The 16,334-nt window shown below is 42.2% G+C and overlaps 1 protein-coding gene across 6 annotated transcripts in view; it reads left to right on the forward strand.

The window, feature by feature from the left end:
* SLC8A1 (solute carrier family 8 member A1) overlaps positions 1-16,334 on the forward strand; it is a 503,134-nt gene that overhangs the window by 185,794 nt on the left and 301,006 nt on the right. For all 6 annotated transcript variants that reach the window (XM_083176013.1, XM_083176011.1, XM_083176014.1 and 3 more), the window contains one exon: positions 4,248-6,084. In XM_083176013.1, coding sequence (XP_083032139.1) covers positions 4,289-6,084 — 1,796 coding nt within the window. In that variant the 5' untranslated portion in view covers positions 4,248-4,288. The remainder of the gene's footprint in view (positions 1-4,247; positions 6,085-16,334) is intronic.

Genomic DNA, 16,334 nt, shown 5'->3' on the forward strand with positions numbered 1-16,334 from the left:
AGTACTGCCACTGTCAGGCCACATCTCCAGTGTAAACACATACATTATACGCTACATCACTGTCGCTGCGCATATAATTAGCACATGCATTCAAAATCTTGATAGATCACCTGCATGTGCATCAAGAACACTGAGTTAGCACAGATCGCTTAGCACACATCACTATGAATATATGGGCGATCTAGCCATCAGGGAAATCGCCTGCTCTACATCGCCTAGCACATATCGCTAACTGCGTGTATATGCCCATTTAGTTTAGTACAGCTCTGCCAACAGTGCTAGACCTGTCTATTCAGGTGCATCTTGAGTCTGAGCTCTTAACCTTATCTGAATCAGCTCCATTGCTGTGAATGCAGAATTGTGTGAGAAAAAGGCCCCGTACACACCAGAACGATCCTGATTGTTAGTAGATCGTTAGCAGATTGTGTGATGGTCGCATGATCTGTTGGAGCACATGATCTGCTAACAATCTGCTAACGATCTGCATCCAATCCGATCCCAATCCAATCTCAGTCTGTATCCAGTTGAATGGATCTTTTACAGATCCGACCAAACGACAGCGGGGACGCGCACCAGTTTGGAATCGGATCGGAATTGGATCTAAACATGCCCAATCTACATACAATCTGCATACAATCGGTCGGAATTGGATCCAGATTGATGGAATTGAGCCCTAATCGTTCTGGTGTGTACCCCCCCTAAACTTGTACTTTACCTATATTAAGTGCAGATTTTACATTAGATCATGGCCTCCAGGTATAAGCAATTTACGAAATATCTTGTGTTCGCAACCAGTTATGCAACACGCCTAGAACTTCCAAAACAAATAAGATGGACCATCTTTGTATGTCAGAGTAATCACCTCCCAGGCACCGCCCAGGAATGCCGAGCGATGGTTGGGGATGTGTTTTTGTAAAGGAAAGGGGGGGGGGGTGAGCAGATCCCTTGTGTTCCACCCCTCTATGCATAGCAGTAAGTGCAGCCTTACCACTGCTGCCAGTATCACCGGGGAGCCTCACTCTGCTACCCTGGCAGACATATCACAGTAACTCTGGTAAGCACTGATTCTCCACAATAAGAGGGGATATAACATGTGTTATTGCCACATATTAGTACATAGATATGTCCTCCTCTATTAGGCTCTTTTCCTCAGTTATCTATTCTCTCTAAATTACTACTTTTTTTTGTAATCTGTCTGTTTGTAACCTGTATCCTGGATCCTATAGCTGCTTCCTATCTCATAGTCCCAGATTTACAAATACAATCGCTAGCTAGCCTCATTTTTTCCTGACTATATTTCTTTCAAAAGCCCCCCTCCCCCTCTCTTCATACATTGTCACATAATATCAGACATCACCAAGATGGTAGCCACCACTTACATAGCCGACCCAGGCAGTATTATTTCATAGTAAATAGATATATACCTTGTAATACCTAATGCAGCTTAATATGAGCTCCTATTTCATAAAAAAAAAAAAAAAATCTCATTTATTTATGGGGATCATGGGAATGTGTGCTGTATAGGAATTTTAAGATTGTCTGCCAATGTCATCAGACACCGTCGCTGACACCAACATGGCTGCCATCCACCCCAATTCCAATATGCCTCTCCCTGCAGTAAATATCAGGACACATGCGCAGTGTGTCTCGGACACATGTGAAGAGAAACACCATCAGCATTTGAGGCCAATGGTTTCTATGTGCTCATTTCTGAATTTTCCCCTTTGTATCATAGTTGGCCCAGAATATGCCCCTGCACCTGTCTCTAACATTTGGAACTAGTTCCTAGACGTTTGTTTTACATTTTTGAGATCAGCTTATACTATAAATGCTTTGCAGCTTATCCTGCTGAGTGTTTATTGATCCAAAGCTAAACCTGCTGCACGCAGCATTTACAAGGAACTCCAGTTCATCTAACAATAGCAAGGCAGTCTTCGGGAAGGAAGGTTACAAGACTGATCTACACTTTTTAGCCCATTTAGGCCCTCATTCTAACTCCTTCGGTCTCCAGCGATTTTGCAACCAGGACTGATGTTAACGCACTGAGCATGTGCATATATGTATAGAGCTACTGTGTGGATGCCTTCAGCAACTTGTGGACCGTGGAGCTCGCACAGAGGTGGGGGCGGGCAGGGGGACTTCACATTTCCTGGGCACACCCACCACCCTCAAAAACGGTGTGTGCGTCCAGGAAAACGCTGGGTGTCCCCATACGGATGCAGACGGGCACCTGCCTTCTGGGGGGGGGGGGGGCAGCTGATGTCATAGGACATCAGCCATCCACTCCGTTCTCGGACCCGGACACCGCAAGTCTAGGTCATTTAACACTGACTTAGATTTGCGAACAGGATAAAAATAATTTGATGGTCGCCGACCATTGAATGATTTTGGCCTCGTACACTAACCTGAGAATGGCTGTATATGCAAAACATCCATTCGCAAAGTGGCAAAACATCCATTCGCAAATTGGCGGGGATGTTCGGAGCGCGGCGGGGGGCGTGCATTCACACACCTGGAGGGCGGCGCTAGAAGGCTCGTTAAGCAGCGAAGATTCAATCAGAATCACCTCCTTAAGCACAACCCCTGCTCTATCCTCAACAGCAGCCTAATAGATACCCTAAAACTAAAATGAGCAGTCAACATTGTTCCTAGTAACATTATGTCAATGTCAGTATTGTTAATGTTCACATTTTGGATGTTCATATATTGTCCGTGTCATCATTCTAAATGTCTATATTCAGACAGTTGACATACGGGTGTCGACAGTTTCATTTTGAACAATTAGGGGTATATTTACTAAAGACCGACATTTACTGATCGATGTAGATTGATTTGAGATTGATAAAAAATGATGATAGTCACCCTTTAGTAAATATACCTCTAAATGTTGACATTTAAAGTGTTGACAACAGGGGGATTATTCAGTCCTGATCGCTGGGCTGCTCATTTTCAGAAACCTGTGATCAGATAATCACCTGCCCTGTGCAAGCCTAAGAATTGCTGTTCAATTCTTGCGAATGGCGTGCAAACATTTTGGCGATTAGCTGCAAATCAGTATGCAAGCCGTTACCATCTAATTATTTTACCAGTGTGTTCAGGCTGTGCGTGGCCCAGGACCTACTGGGCGGGTGCGATAGAAACAGGCTGATCATGGCTGAAGCGGACGTCACACCACTTACCCTCAAATGCCTGTTCACGTCTATGTTTCTCTGACACTCCCAAAAATGGTTTTAAAAATGCAGTGAACAACTATTGCTTTGCTGATTTAGAGATTACCATCATATATTTATTAAAAATAGTAATTCACCCACCACTTGCTATTTTCCTTGCATCTGTAGAGACATATTGGCTTTCCATCTAGTTTACTTAGTTTAAATTGTTAAACCTATGTGTTTATTATCTAACTGGTATGTCCACAAACCACAATATTCAGTTGTTGTTTATAGTATAATTACTTTTCATAAAAGGAAATGCAACATTGTAAAACACTTTGCAGCTGTTGGTCTGAAATTGTAATTTTTTTTACTACTTAATCTAGAATTAAAATGTCCACTTAATAAAATGTGTAATTTAAAAGTTTGTTTAACTAGGTAAAGATAACATTGTAAAATACATATTTTTATTTTGCACGGTTAAAAATTTATTAAAATGTTATCATTGTGATTGCTTATACCGCTTTTAGATCCCAAATTCAGGGTTGCACCGGGACTTTAAAATAGTTCAGTCCCGGTGCGACCCTCCATGTGCGGTCTGTTCAGATCACCTCTGCGAACCAGTAATATTGCTGGTTTGCTGACGTCATGTGGGGGCATGGTGGAGCGGAGAGTCATCGGGGGCGGGGGAGAAGGCAGTGCTTAGAGCTGGCGCTGCTCCAAGCGCTGCCTCCTCCATAGTGTGAACGGGAAACGCTCGACCCGTTTAATACATTCACACTGCACAGCAACACGGCAACGAACCGGTAAGAACTCTGCTTTTTACCCGGTTCGGATTGCCGTGTTGCTACCGGTTAGCTGTAACCAGTAACCCCTTTCACATCACATTAATTACCGTGTCGAATCGGCAAGAAACCGGCTTGTACCCGGTAATTAGCTGCGATGTGAAAGGGGTATCAGTAACATTAGTACTTCTAGCAGCAGTCTGTTTTTAGGGTCAAATATCAATTTGCTAAGATATTGTAGCTGATATAAAAACTAAAATATGATGTCAATGATGAGGAAATGTAATGCATTTTTTCTTTGTTATTTCAGATTGCTAGGCATTCCGAAGGTTGTCTTGTGTAGTCATCATCATGATGGTATTGGGCAAAGTATCTACGTTGCCTGCTGGATTCCCCCTGCTAGTCATTTTGCCTTTGTTGTGCCATGTGGGAACAATTTGTGGTGAAGTAACCCCAACTGCAGAAACGAAAAACAAGACTAGAATATGTACTGGTTCCTATTTTTGCAAGGAAGGAGTCATTCTACCTATTTGGGAGCCGCAAAATCCATCATATGGTGATAAAATTGCAAGAGCTACTGTATATTTTGTCGCCATGGTCTACATGTTCCTAGGAGTATCAATCATAGCCGACAGATTCATGTCCTCTATTGAAGTCATTACATCTCAAGAAAAGGAAATAACCATCAAAAAAGCTAATGGCGAAACCGCAAAGACAACAGTGAGAATATGGAATGAGACTGTTTCGAACTTGACACTTATGGCTCTGGGCTCATCTGCTCCAGAAATTCTCCTTTCTGTGATTGAAGTATGTGGACATAACTTTCAAGCAGGGGATCTTGGTCCTAGTACTATAGTAGGAAGTGCTGCATTCAATATGTTCATCATCATTGCCCTTTGTGTATATGTTGTACCTGATGGAGAAATAAGGAAGATAAAACATCTCAGAGTTTTCTTTGTCACTGCAGCATGGAGTATTTTTGCCTACATTTGGTTGTATATGATCTTATCAGTTATTTCACCAGGTGTTGTAGAAGTCTGGGAAAGCTTGCTGACTTTCTTTTTCTTTCCAATATGCGTTCTGTTTGCTTGGGTGGCAGACAGGAGGCTATTGTTCTACAAGTATGTCTATAAGAGGTACAGAGCTGGAAAACAAAGGGGAATGATCATTGAAACAGAAGGCGATAGACCATCATCCAAAGCTGATATTGAAATGGATGGAAAGGCTCTCAACTCCCATACAGAGAACTTTCTTGATGGCTCATTAGTTCTAGAAGTTGATCAGAAGGATCAAGATGACGAAGAAGCAAGAAGGGATATGGCTAGGATCTTGAAAGAACTGAAACAAAAGCACCCTGACAAAGAGATGGAACAGCTGATCGAGCTGGCTAACTATCAAGTTTTAAGTCAACAGCAAAAAAGCCGAGCATTTTATCGCATCCAGGCCACACGTTTAATGACTGGCGCTGGCAATATTTTGAAGAGGCATGCAGCAGATCAAGCTAGAAAAGCTGTCAGCATGCATGAGGTTAACACTGAAGTTATTGAAAATGACCCTGTTAGTAAGATTTTCTTTGAACAAGTGACATACCAGTGCCTAGAGAACTGTGGAACAGTGGCCCTAACAATTGTGCGCCGAGGAGGTGATTTGACCAACACAGTGTTTGTAGACTTCAGAACAGAAGATGGTACTGCCAATGCTGGTTCAGATTATGAATTTACTGAAGGGACAGTTGTTTTCAAACCTGGTGAGACCCAGAAAGAAATTAGGGTTGGCATTATTGACGATGACATCTTTGAAGAAGATGAAAATTTTGTGGTTCATCTTAGCAATGTTCGAGTTAACGCTGAGATCACAGAAATGAATTCTGGATCCAACCATGTGACATCTCTTGCTTGCCTCGGATCACCTTCTACAGCCACAGTCACCATTTTTGATGATGATCATGCTGGCATTTTTACATTTGAAGAGCCACTTACCCATATAAGTGAGAGTGTTGGCACAATGGAAGTGAAAGTTCTGAGAACCTCTGGAGCTCGAGGAACTGTTATTGTACCCTATAAAACTGTCGAGGGCACAGCAAGAGGTGGCGGAGAAGACTTTGAAGATACATGTGGACAACTAGAGTTCCAAAACGATGAGATTGTGTAAGTACCACAAAGCAAACAAACATAATTCCATGTTTACCATTGATACACTATGCATTACAGAATACTCATATTTGCTTTTTCACAAGACTAACTTCTCTCGTTTTTTTACAGAATTTATGGTGGAGAATTATTTTAATGCATTAATTAATACACATAAATTTGACAACTACATGTTTCACAAAATATTTATGTTTTTGCTTATTTAACAGATTTGGAGGAACATTGTTCGCTTGCAATAGCATGGTTTGATGAGTTAAATGCATAAGTTCTCTTATGATCCATGCTCTGAATTTTGTGGTGTACTGAGTATAAGGAGAACATAAGTTGTTTATTTAACGCATACTAATATTATATTTAATGCACAATTGAGGGATCCTTTTTTACAAGCCATTTACACTAAGTCACTTTATGAACGGTACAGACTCATTACATTGTGGTTGCCTATATATTAGTGTCTGTATATATGGATGCTTTGCTATTCTGATGCTGATTTGTTGGCCAAAAACAACTGAATCTCACTAAAATGATGTTTGTTAATGAACTGTGTAGTAGCGTCTGTGCTAAGTTTTATGCTGGCTCTATTTTGACTATTTACCTGTTGCATTTTAATGTTCTTTTCCTCAATCATTTTATGCCTAGATTTGAATTGTGACATATTATTGAAAAATATAATTACAGCTACCGGTTTTTCTAATGGCTGTATACTGTATAGGTGACAACTGTAGATGTATTTTAGGGAGTAGATTTACTAAGATGGGAGTTCTATTGAAGATGGGATGTTGTTCAAAGCAACCAATAAGATTATTTTCTTATTTATTTAGCACCTTCTAGAAGCCTCTGATTAGTTGCTATGGGCAACATCCCAACTTCAGTAGAACTCCCATCTTTGTAAATTTACCAACAGATTTCAGCTGAAACCAAAATGTAGGACTTGTGATCATTTTGACCTAGAAAACTAATATAGCTTATCTGAATGCAGAAGAGACACACTAAGTCAAGCACAGATTGTAATGTAAAAAGTTAGGGGCCAATTTTAGAAGCTGCCATTGTGAATATTAACTTAAGGACATCAAATTCTGCTTGTAGTCTATGGATTTTCTAGTTGAATCTGCCTACTGTAGTAAGCGCATACAGTAAATTAGGGAGGACACTCCCGAGTCGTTTTCTTTCAGTCCCGGGATTCGGGATTGAAAAACGCTCAATAACTTGATTCCCGGGATTGATGTGGTGGTGGCACTGGAAGGCAACAGCAGAACTCAGTGGCTGCACTCTTCCTCCTTCCTCAGTCTATATCTATCTCTTTCCGAATCCCTCAGTCCCTATGTCTCTTCCACCCCCTCAGTCCTTATCCCCCCCACCTCAGTTTATATCTCTCCCCTACCCCTCAATCCCTACCAACCCCTGCCCCTACCCACACACATCTGAGCCATCTGCAGGTGCTTAAACCAAAACTGCGCATATGCTGACTAATTACTATATCGTGGGATTGTAGGCTCCTATCCTGGGATTCAAATCCTGGCAACTTTAGGCCAAATTTTCAGGATAACGCCAACCCGATTCCAGGAATGCCCACCTTATGATAAACGCAGAATTCAAACTCCAATCCACTAAATTCAGAAGTTATTAAATAGCAAATTGAACAAAACAGGACAATACTGTCACAGTAACATAATTATTTAAAAATGTTTTATAATGTTTTATAATATGCATGAACAGGAAGCTTTCTTCCATATCACTCTTGCTATTAGCCTGATCCACGCTCTTCTGTGATTTGCAACACATGGTAATATTTAAATATTTACTGAGCAGGTCTAAGAGATAACAATGAGAGACACCGTCACCCGTAACACTCGCAACATGCCTCATATCTCAATTGTCTCGTCTTTGCATATTCCTAATCTTAATCCACAGCCGATTTGTAAGTAGGGTAAAAAACAAGTTAACCATGAACATGAATAAAACCACAGCAGGGACTGAAACTCTGCACGGCTTTTTATTGTGTGCGTACTGTACATTAAAAGTATGGCTAGGTATTTTAGGTGCATTTTACAGTTGGTTTCCTTCTGCAAGAAAATCTATTGCCTCCCTTGTGCATATATAGAAATAAATAAGTAATAATTTTGCACTGTACGTAATAATATAACTGAGCCGCAGCGTTCGGTTTCTGTACTCTAACTTGTTAGTGAAGCCATGCTGCCCTGCTGTTGCTTAGAGATGGAGTTTGAAATATAATTATTTATTAAAAGCCATTCCTTACGCAATGGAAAAAGGGAATGTTATATCTACAATGTAGACAGTGCCGTTAACATTTAGTTTAATGTGTTTGCTCTCTCCTTGTTAGAATTACACAATAGCTTGATTTTTTTCTTATATACTAAGAAGCACAAGCTTTTATAGTTAATTTCTCACCAACTCTCATCACACTGTGGGTCTGATTTAGAGTTGGGCTCTGTAGGTAGCAGCTGTGCTAAAATATGCAAAAGGAGAGGCGTTTTGAGCGCCTCATCCAAAGATGAGAATTGGATCATTTGCTTGAACATTGGACATCTGAGTGAACCCACAGGATGTTTAGGTAAATCATGCTGCTGGAAGATGCAGCCACTGACTTCAACATGACCCTAAAACGGGACAGACCCCTCCTGTTTTCTGGAATACTGGCTGTCGCCACACCCAATTGTCAGCAACATGTCAATCATGCTTTTGGGACACTAAGCAACATCACAGATCTGTCCATGCACAGTGCACAGATCGATAGACATCAGAGATGTGGGTGAACATCAGGTTTGCGTAAATCTAAGGCCCTGAGCTAATATTCATGAGCATGATCAGGCAACATCTCACTAGGATTCAGTATATTATGAATATACAGTTGTGTCCTATACAGATGTGTTCTGCTACATTTTGGCTGTGTATAGCAGGTTAACATAGCGGCATAACATTAAAGTAAGTGGGATGTCCCATGTAAGTTAATGGGAGGCGGGTGCATGCACGTGCCAGCTTCCATTCACTTCACTAGCCTAGCGAGGGCGTACAATCGCATGCACCTCCTCTATGCTGCAACATCCTCGCTGCAATAGAACCATGAAAGAGGACACATCTGAACAGCTAGCTTCAATACGCTGCAGCGCGAGATGCATGGCATGAGAGATCCGCCAGGTCCCATGCAACTCTGCTAATCTTTCTTTTGCCAAATGTGACTAGGTCGCACAAGGAGACTGCGATGATTAATTTGATATATGACACCTGTATATTGTGTGTGACTGTGTCTGTATACTGTGTAGAACAGAAATTGTATTTAAAAAGCTGCTTTACACACAGATATACAAGTGTCATATATCAAATTAATCTACACAGTCTCCTAGTCACATTATTTTGCAACTAAGGGCAGTATTCAATGAGAAAAATTCTCCATGTATTATGGAGAATTTTTGCTTTTTTCGCCTTGGACAGAGCATTTTGCTCTCCAAAAGTGAACCACCCTATTCAATGTGAAATATTCGCCGTCTTTCTAAGTGATTTTCGCCGTCTCTCTCCGAGTAGAAATTCTCCATCTTTTGATGGAGAGCTGGAATGTGAACTTTTAAACTAAAAGGTTTTTTTTTTTTTATTTTGGTGTAAAAAAATCTGGGTTTTTTTTTCTGTGAAGGGGCATGTTATTTTTATTCATGTGCTTAAAGCACATGAATATATATTTAATTTAAAAAAATATATATTTTTTAATTTTTTTTTTATACACAGTGCAGCCAGCAGGGGGCCGGAGCGCTCGAGCCGCTCATTAGATATTCATATATTCACTGCACCCGATCGTTAATATGCACGATTGGGTGCAGTGAATACTGGGTCCCCCGCTGGCTATAGGGGGGGGCAGCTTGTGCTTTAATCTCTCTGGCTGCTTCCGTCCCCCGGCTCCCTGAAAGCTCCCTGCCGCGGACGCTCAGCCGCTGCAGGGGTTAAGACTCGCCGCGAGTGGCGGCGAGTTCTTAAATACATTGAATAGTGGGAGCAGGAGGCTCCGGAACAGGGAGAGTGCATGGCGAGAGAAAAAAATCTCTTGCCATGCACAGAGAATTTTTTTCATTGAATACTGCCCTAAGACACATTTTTGACAAATTAGAGGGCCAGCGCTAGAAGATTCTCATGCAAACTGGCATGCCAATAAACGCTGTTTCGCCATAATTTTAGAAAAAATGTATCAGGACATATCTATGCAAGCTTCATGAATGTTATTTAGTGTTGTCACTGTTTTCTAGTAAATTGAATGACTGTTGGTTTAGACAACAACTTGCATTCCCCCCCCTTTGTGTAGGTTCCAGGCACTGTTTTAATGCAGTGGGAACTGCACGATCTGAACAGATCTAAAGCCATGTCCGAAACTAGGATATTCATCACCCGGGGCAAGCCAGTAATTTGAGTCCCCCCCTCCACCCCTCAAAAAAAAGGGGGGATACTACTGGATGATATTGCTCTGTGTGGCCCAAATGCCCTAAACATCTGTCACATGGCCTCCCAGCAGTGTGTTCCCCACATGCTCCCTGTACATTACAATACTACACTATTAAACTACCGTTAAATGCTGCACTACATACCTACACTATACGCCCCTATACACTGCACCACATTACTACACTACACACCCCTATACAATGCACTGCATCACTACACTACACGCCCCTATACACTGCACCACATTATTACACTACATGCCCCTATATGCTGTACTACATCACTGCACTACACGCCTCTATACTCTGCACTACATCACTACACTACACGCCCCTATACGCTGCACTACATCACTACAATGCAGGCCCCCATACACTGTACCACATCACTACACTGCAGGCCCCTATACCCTGCACCCCTTCAACGATGGCCCTCTCTCTTGCTGGTGCCACATAAATAGGCTTGTATTTACTGCAAAAGGACAACTTGAGGGATGCCGACAGTTGTGATGTTGAGGTGATCGGACCTACCCCAATAGTGACTCCAGTAGGGCCACGGCACCCTCTCCGGAAGGCCATGGAACCAAAATGCACTGCCCCTTGCAACCCCTGCTCCCTGCTTGCCTCTCATTGCAGAAACACTATGGGGTGTATTCAATGCTTTCTGCGAGTTGTGACAGCGAGCAGGGCTGCCTGCTTGCTGTCACAGTGAGCAGGGTCAGCTTGGTTTTTGAAGCGAGGGGGAAATGGTGTGTGCGGCCGCTAAAACAGCGAGGCTCGCGGCTAAATTCAGTGGGATCCCTGCATTAACTGCAAGCCTCGCTGTTTGGGGGAATCCTCTCTGTCCTCTGATAGTGAGGATTTCCCTGCCGCGTTGAATAGGGTGAGCGGCCGGCGCAGGTGTTAAGGCCCATACACACTAGTAGACTTTCATTTCAAAAGACTTTGCCAAAATCTTTGATATACTGTATATATCTTTCACCAAAGTAGTGCGTACACACTGAGCCATTTTCCTTTAAAGAGCAAGAGATTTTCAGGTGGCGAAAGACTTTGCTGAAAATCTTTCATATAAGGCGATTTACATAATGGACAGGGTTTCAATTACAAGGGTGGGAGCAGGGGCCATTGTATTCAGTGCATTCCTGTTCTTGGTGCCTGATTCAGAATGAACTGCTGGGCTGCTTATATTCGGAGCCCAGCAATCAGGTAAACTCCACCCCGCACTGCCCTGACGGGGCAAAATCCAACCCATGTGCATGGCAAACATTTAATTTGCAGCCGTGCATGTAGGGAGAAATCCATTCACTTGCGACAGCAATGTATATGTTACGCCATAACAAAATATACGTTGGGCGGCAGTGGCGGTGGTAACATATACATTGCTGGCCTGTGAAAAATTTAAGGCATGGCATTGTTGGTGGCATGGCATTACACGGATGGTGTAATGGTTAGCATTAATGTCTCACAGCGCTGAGGCCATGGGTTTGATTCCCACCATGGCTTTAACTGTGCGGAGTTTGTATATTCTCCCCGTACTTGCGTGGGTTTCCTCCGGGTACTCCAGTTTCCTCCCACAATCCAAAAATATGTTTGTGTGCGTGTACATGTGGTAGGGAATATAGATTGTGAGCTCCACTGGGGCAGGGACTGATGTGAATGTTCAAATATTCTCTGTAAAGCACTGCGGAATATGTGTGCGCTATATAAGAAACTGTTAATAAAATAATAATAAAATAATTGTTGGACAGGGGACTATGCACACAATAATGCCCATTATACATTATACCACATACTGTAAGGCCAGGAGAAGCGGAGCGCACAGCCTGTGTGTGGCCGGACGGGGAAGCACTACAGGGAGGGATCCTGTGTGTGGAGCCGGCCGAGCGGGGCGGCGTGGACGGCGCAGTGAGTATGCTGCTACGACTGAAGCAGGGGGGGGGTTGGCGGCAGGGGGAGGGAGCGGGGCGGTCAGCCGGGCTAAAATCTGCACATCTTTCAGCCCGGCTGCTGTACACACTACGCGATAATGTTTAAAATATGACCAGATGGACCACCTTAGCGATCCCCAACTAGCGATGATGCGGGAGCGCGCATCATCGCTAGTTGGGGATCGCTGGTCCACACACACTAATAGATATTCAGCTGAAAGTGTATATGGGCCTTAACAGGTCCCTGGACATTTTACCTAAAAGTTCTGGGCCAGGGACAGAGATTGGGAGTTAGATTGATACAGACGTGTGATTGCTGCAGTGTGGTGTGCATGTTCTCAGGGATGTATCAAAACTTTTCATTAATTGGGAAAACTCTCAGTAGACACCTAACTCTTGCTGAATAATGAAACTGTGGTCAGATGATGACAGTATTGTGTGAACTGAGAAAGCCCAGTAGTGAACTTCAGTACATTTAGGGTTACTTGCTTTTCAGAGGCACACAAGGTTCATTTTAAAGAGAAAAACAACAAAAACTTGGAAAATTGTTCAGACAGTTGATTTTATTTTCTAACATGCAGAAAAATAAAACACTATGGCGCTGAATCGTGCGGATCTTTGTGCCAGCTTAAGCATCATTTAGAAATGTCCATCCTGTCCTGAGTCTGACGGAATTTGGCAGATTCTGTCGAAATTGGGCGATTTGGGATGGGAATTGGACAATGACAATGCAAGTGCTTGGAACCATAACTTGTGGGAGTGTTTATGTAAAGCTCTGTGCCATTCTGCGTTGCGCGCATGGGGAAGGGAAGCATGTTTCTGAGCTATCTCTTGCACCTTGCATGGAGCAAGTGCTGATTCTGTGATGATACCAGCTGGCATAAAATCAATGGGCAGCTCTACTTTTGCAGACACACTGATCGCTTCATTACATTCATGAACGGAACCTTGATAAAACTTTATCAGTTTCCATGATACTTATCATATAAATATTACATTTCCTATATTTTTTCCCCTTTGTTTTTCTAGTATATTACTCACACAGCAAGGTAAAGGTTTGTATGAGTCTTGTTCAATCGCAAGTAACAAATAGTAATTAGATTTTATTTTACTACTTTGTCAGCTTAATACACACTGGGCGACTTTGAGCTGAAAGTCGCTCAAAAAGAAGGTTTAAGCGGCTTTCAGCTCAAAGCCACCCAGTGTGTATGGCCCGGTGATGAGCGGTGAGTGCTGCTGCACGCTCCCGCAACATCGCAGGGAAAGCCGTTCATCTGCTGGTTATACCAGCAGATGAGCGGCTTTTAGGACGGCTTTGCATAGCGCTCCGCAATGCAATGCCGTCCTCCCCCCCTCCGTCGGCGCTGGGAAGGGGGAAAGCCGCTCAGTGTGTATGCACTGAGCCGCTTTCCCCGCAGCCATGAACGCTATCATTGCTGTCCATACACACTGGGCATAGTCGCCCAGTGTGTATAAGCCTTAAGTTCTTTATGACTTCACAGCTTGCAGTTGTTGTGTTGCTGCATTTAATAGCTGCGTGTTTGGCACTAACTGCCTAGAACAATATGGATTCTCACAATATCTGACACCATGGGTAAGATTTAATAGGATGAGAGATTCAGAAGGTGAGAGATTTGGTAAGAAATCTCCAGTTTTTTTTAAAGCGGCAATCATTTACACTGCTAAACCAGTTTGATTTTGAAGTGTAAATGATTGCAGCTTTAAAAAAACTGGAGATTTCTCACCAAATCTCTCACTTTCTGAAACTCTCATCCTATTAAATCTAACCCCATTTCAGACATTTGTTATTTATAAAAGAAAATAGAACAATAAATTTGGGCAGCCAATGATTAAATAACATATTTTGATTTACACTAGTCGAACCATAGATTTTTGTATGTTTTTTTTTTTATTAATTAAAACTAAACATTTAAAAAAAAAATAAACTTAGAAATGAACGCACATATATAATGTGGTCCCTACCATAAACATATAGGGGGAAATTTAACAGGATGAGAGATTAAGAAAGTGAGATATTTGGTAAGAAATCTCCATTTTTTTTTTAAATGCGGCAATCATTTACCCTTCAAAACCAGTTTGATTTTGCAGGGTAAATGATTGCCACTTTTAAAAAAACTGGAGATTTCTTACCAAATCTCTCACTTTCTGAATCTCTCATCCTATTAAATTTCACCCCATATAGTACAAAGTTATCTTGTAGGGAAAGAAGAAATATTTTACTTTATATTTTTCCGATGTTAAACAGCCTTAATGACCAGTTCCAGTTGGTTAAAAAAACAAACAAAGTAGTAACCAGTTCCAGACAGTAAGTGGCTTTAATAACTACCAATTCCAAATTGTAAGCAGAGATAGTAAAGGCTGTAATTAGACTTTCCAGAAAGTAAAGGGTTATTTACGATTTCCACATAGCAAATGGAGGCAATTACTTGTGATTGTCACTGAATATCTTCAAAATGTTTCCACTGACGATAATGGTGTATAATGACAGACCACTTATCACTATCAATATTCCAGTATGATGACAACAGGAATACCCGCAGAAAGAATGGTTTATATATATATATATATATATATATATATATATATATATATATATATATATATATATATATACAGTATAAATAAAGTTTTTTTTTTAAACATAAAAAAAAATTGGAATTCTCTTTTTTATTTATTTATTTTTTTAAATGTTCCCACTTGATTTAACTTCTATTATAAGTTATAAGACTCGCCTTCCATAGCAAAGATTTATCAGTTAGCTGCAGGTACACGATCTTGATAAATTTAACCCAAGGGGGTTAAAAACTTCCTTGCAGTCTCAATACATTCATTTAGACTACGCCATTTGCAAGTAAACTATTACATTTTTAACTAAAAAAAATAAGAATAATGATAATAAGCTGCTGTTACCTTTTCTATACATTGGGTTGTTCAGCTGTCAGGTATAATTAATGCTTTAATTATTCCTGACAACTTTTTCCATACAAAGCTTAGTAACAGTGACCACAACATCTTTGGGCAGTTATTACACTTTGACAAATAAACCAGTGCATAGCTTTTGAATTATTCATTTTTCCAGCAATTTGAGTACCTTGTTTCCATCATTGTTAATCCTCTACAACATACATGGAATTTTGTGATTGCTTGATATAAACTGATTGCCAACTGTCTGATTTTCCTGGAGCTCTCTGTGAACTTTCTGGTGCAGAGGCACAAGGCAATATCTCCTATATATTTGGCTACATCTGTCACTCAAAGTGGGTGTCTGTGTCTATAACGCTCTGTTCCTGGACTTTCCTCTTAATGTGTGATTGCCTTCATCTGTGCTGAACACCTTTCTGAGAAATTAACCTGTTTAAAACAGGTGATGGCAATCATACATTAAGGGGAAGTCTAGAAACAGAGCATTGTGTCCCTCCTGGAGAGGGTCATGTTGGGAGGTATGTGACAGAGAACCAGCCCAGTGAGCCCACAGACAGTGCCAGACACCCACTGCCTTCCCATGTTGCCCAGCACTGCTACTCCACAGCCACCAGGTGAGCGCCCCCCTCCCGCGATTTGCGGCAAAACCTCCCCCCCGCGCGCCCCCCCCCCTCCCACGATTCGCGGCAAAAACACCCGCTCCCCTGCGACCCCCCCTACCGCGATTCGCAGCAAAAACACCCCCGCGACCCCCCCTCCCGCGATTCGCTGCAAAAAGAACCCCCCCACGACCCCTCCCGCAATTCGCGGCATAACCACCACCCCGCGACCCCCCCCTCCCGTGAATCGCGGCAAACCCTCCCCCGTGACACCACCCCCCCCCCCCCCGATTCGCGGAAAAAACACCCCCCCCCGTGACCTCCCTCCCGCGATT

Source organism: Crinia signifera, chromosome 3, assembly GCF_055691185.1.
Source record: "Crinia signifera chromosome 3, ASM5569118v1, whole genome shotgun sequence".
Classification (NCBI taxonomy): domain Eukaryota; kingdom Metazoa; phylum Chordata; class Amphibia; order Anura; family Myobatrachidae; genus Crinia; species Crinia signifera.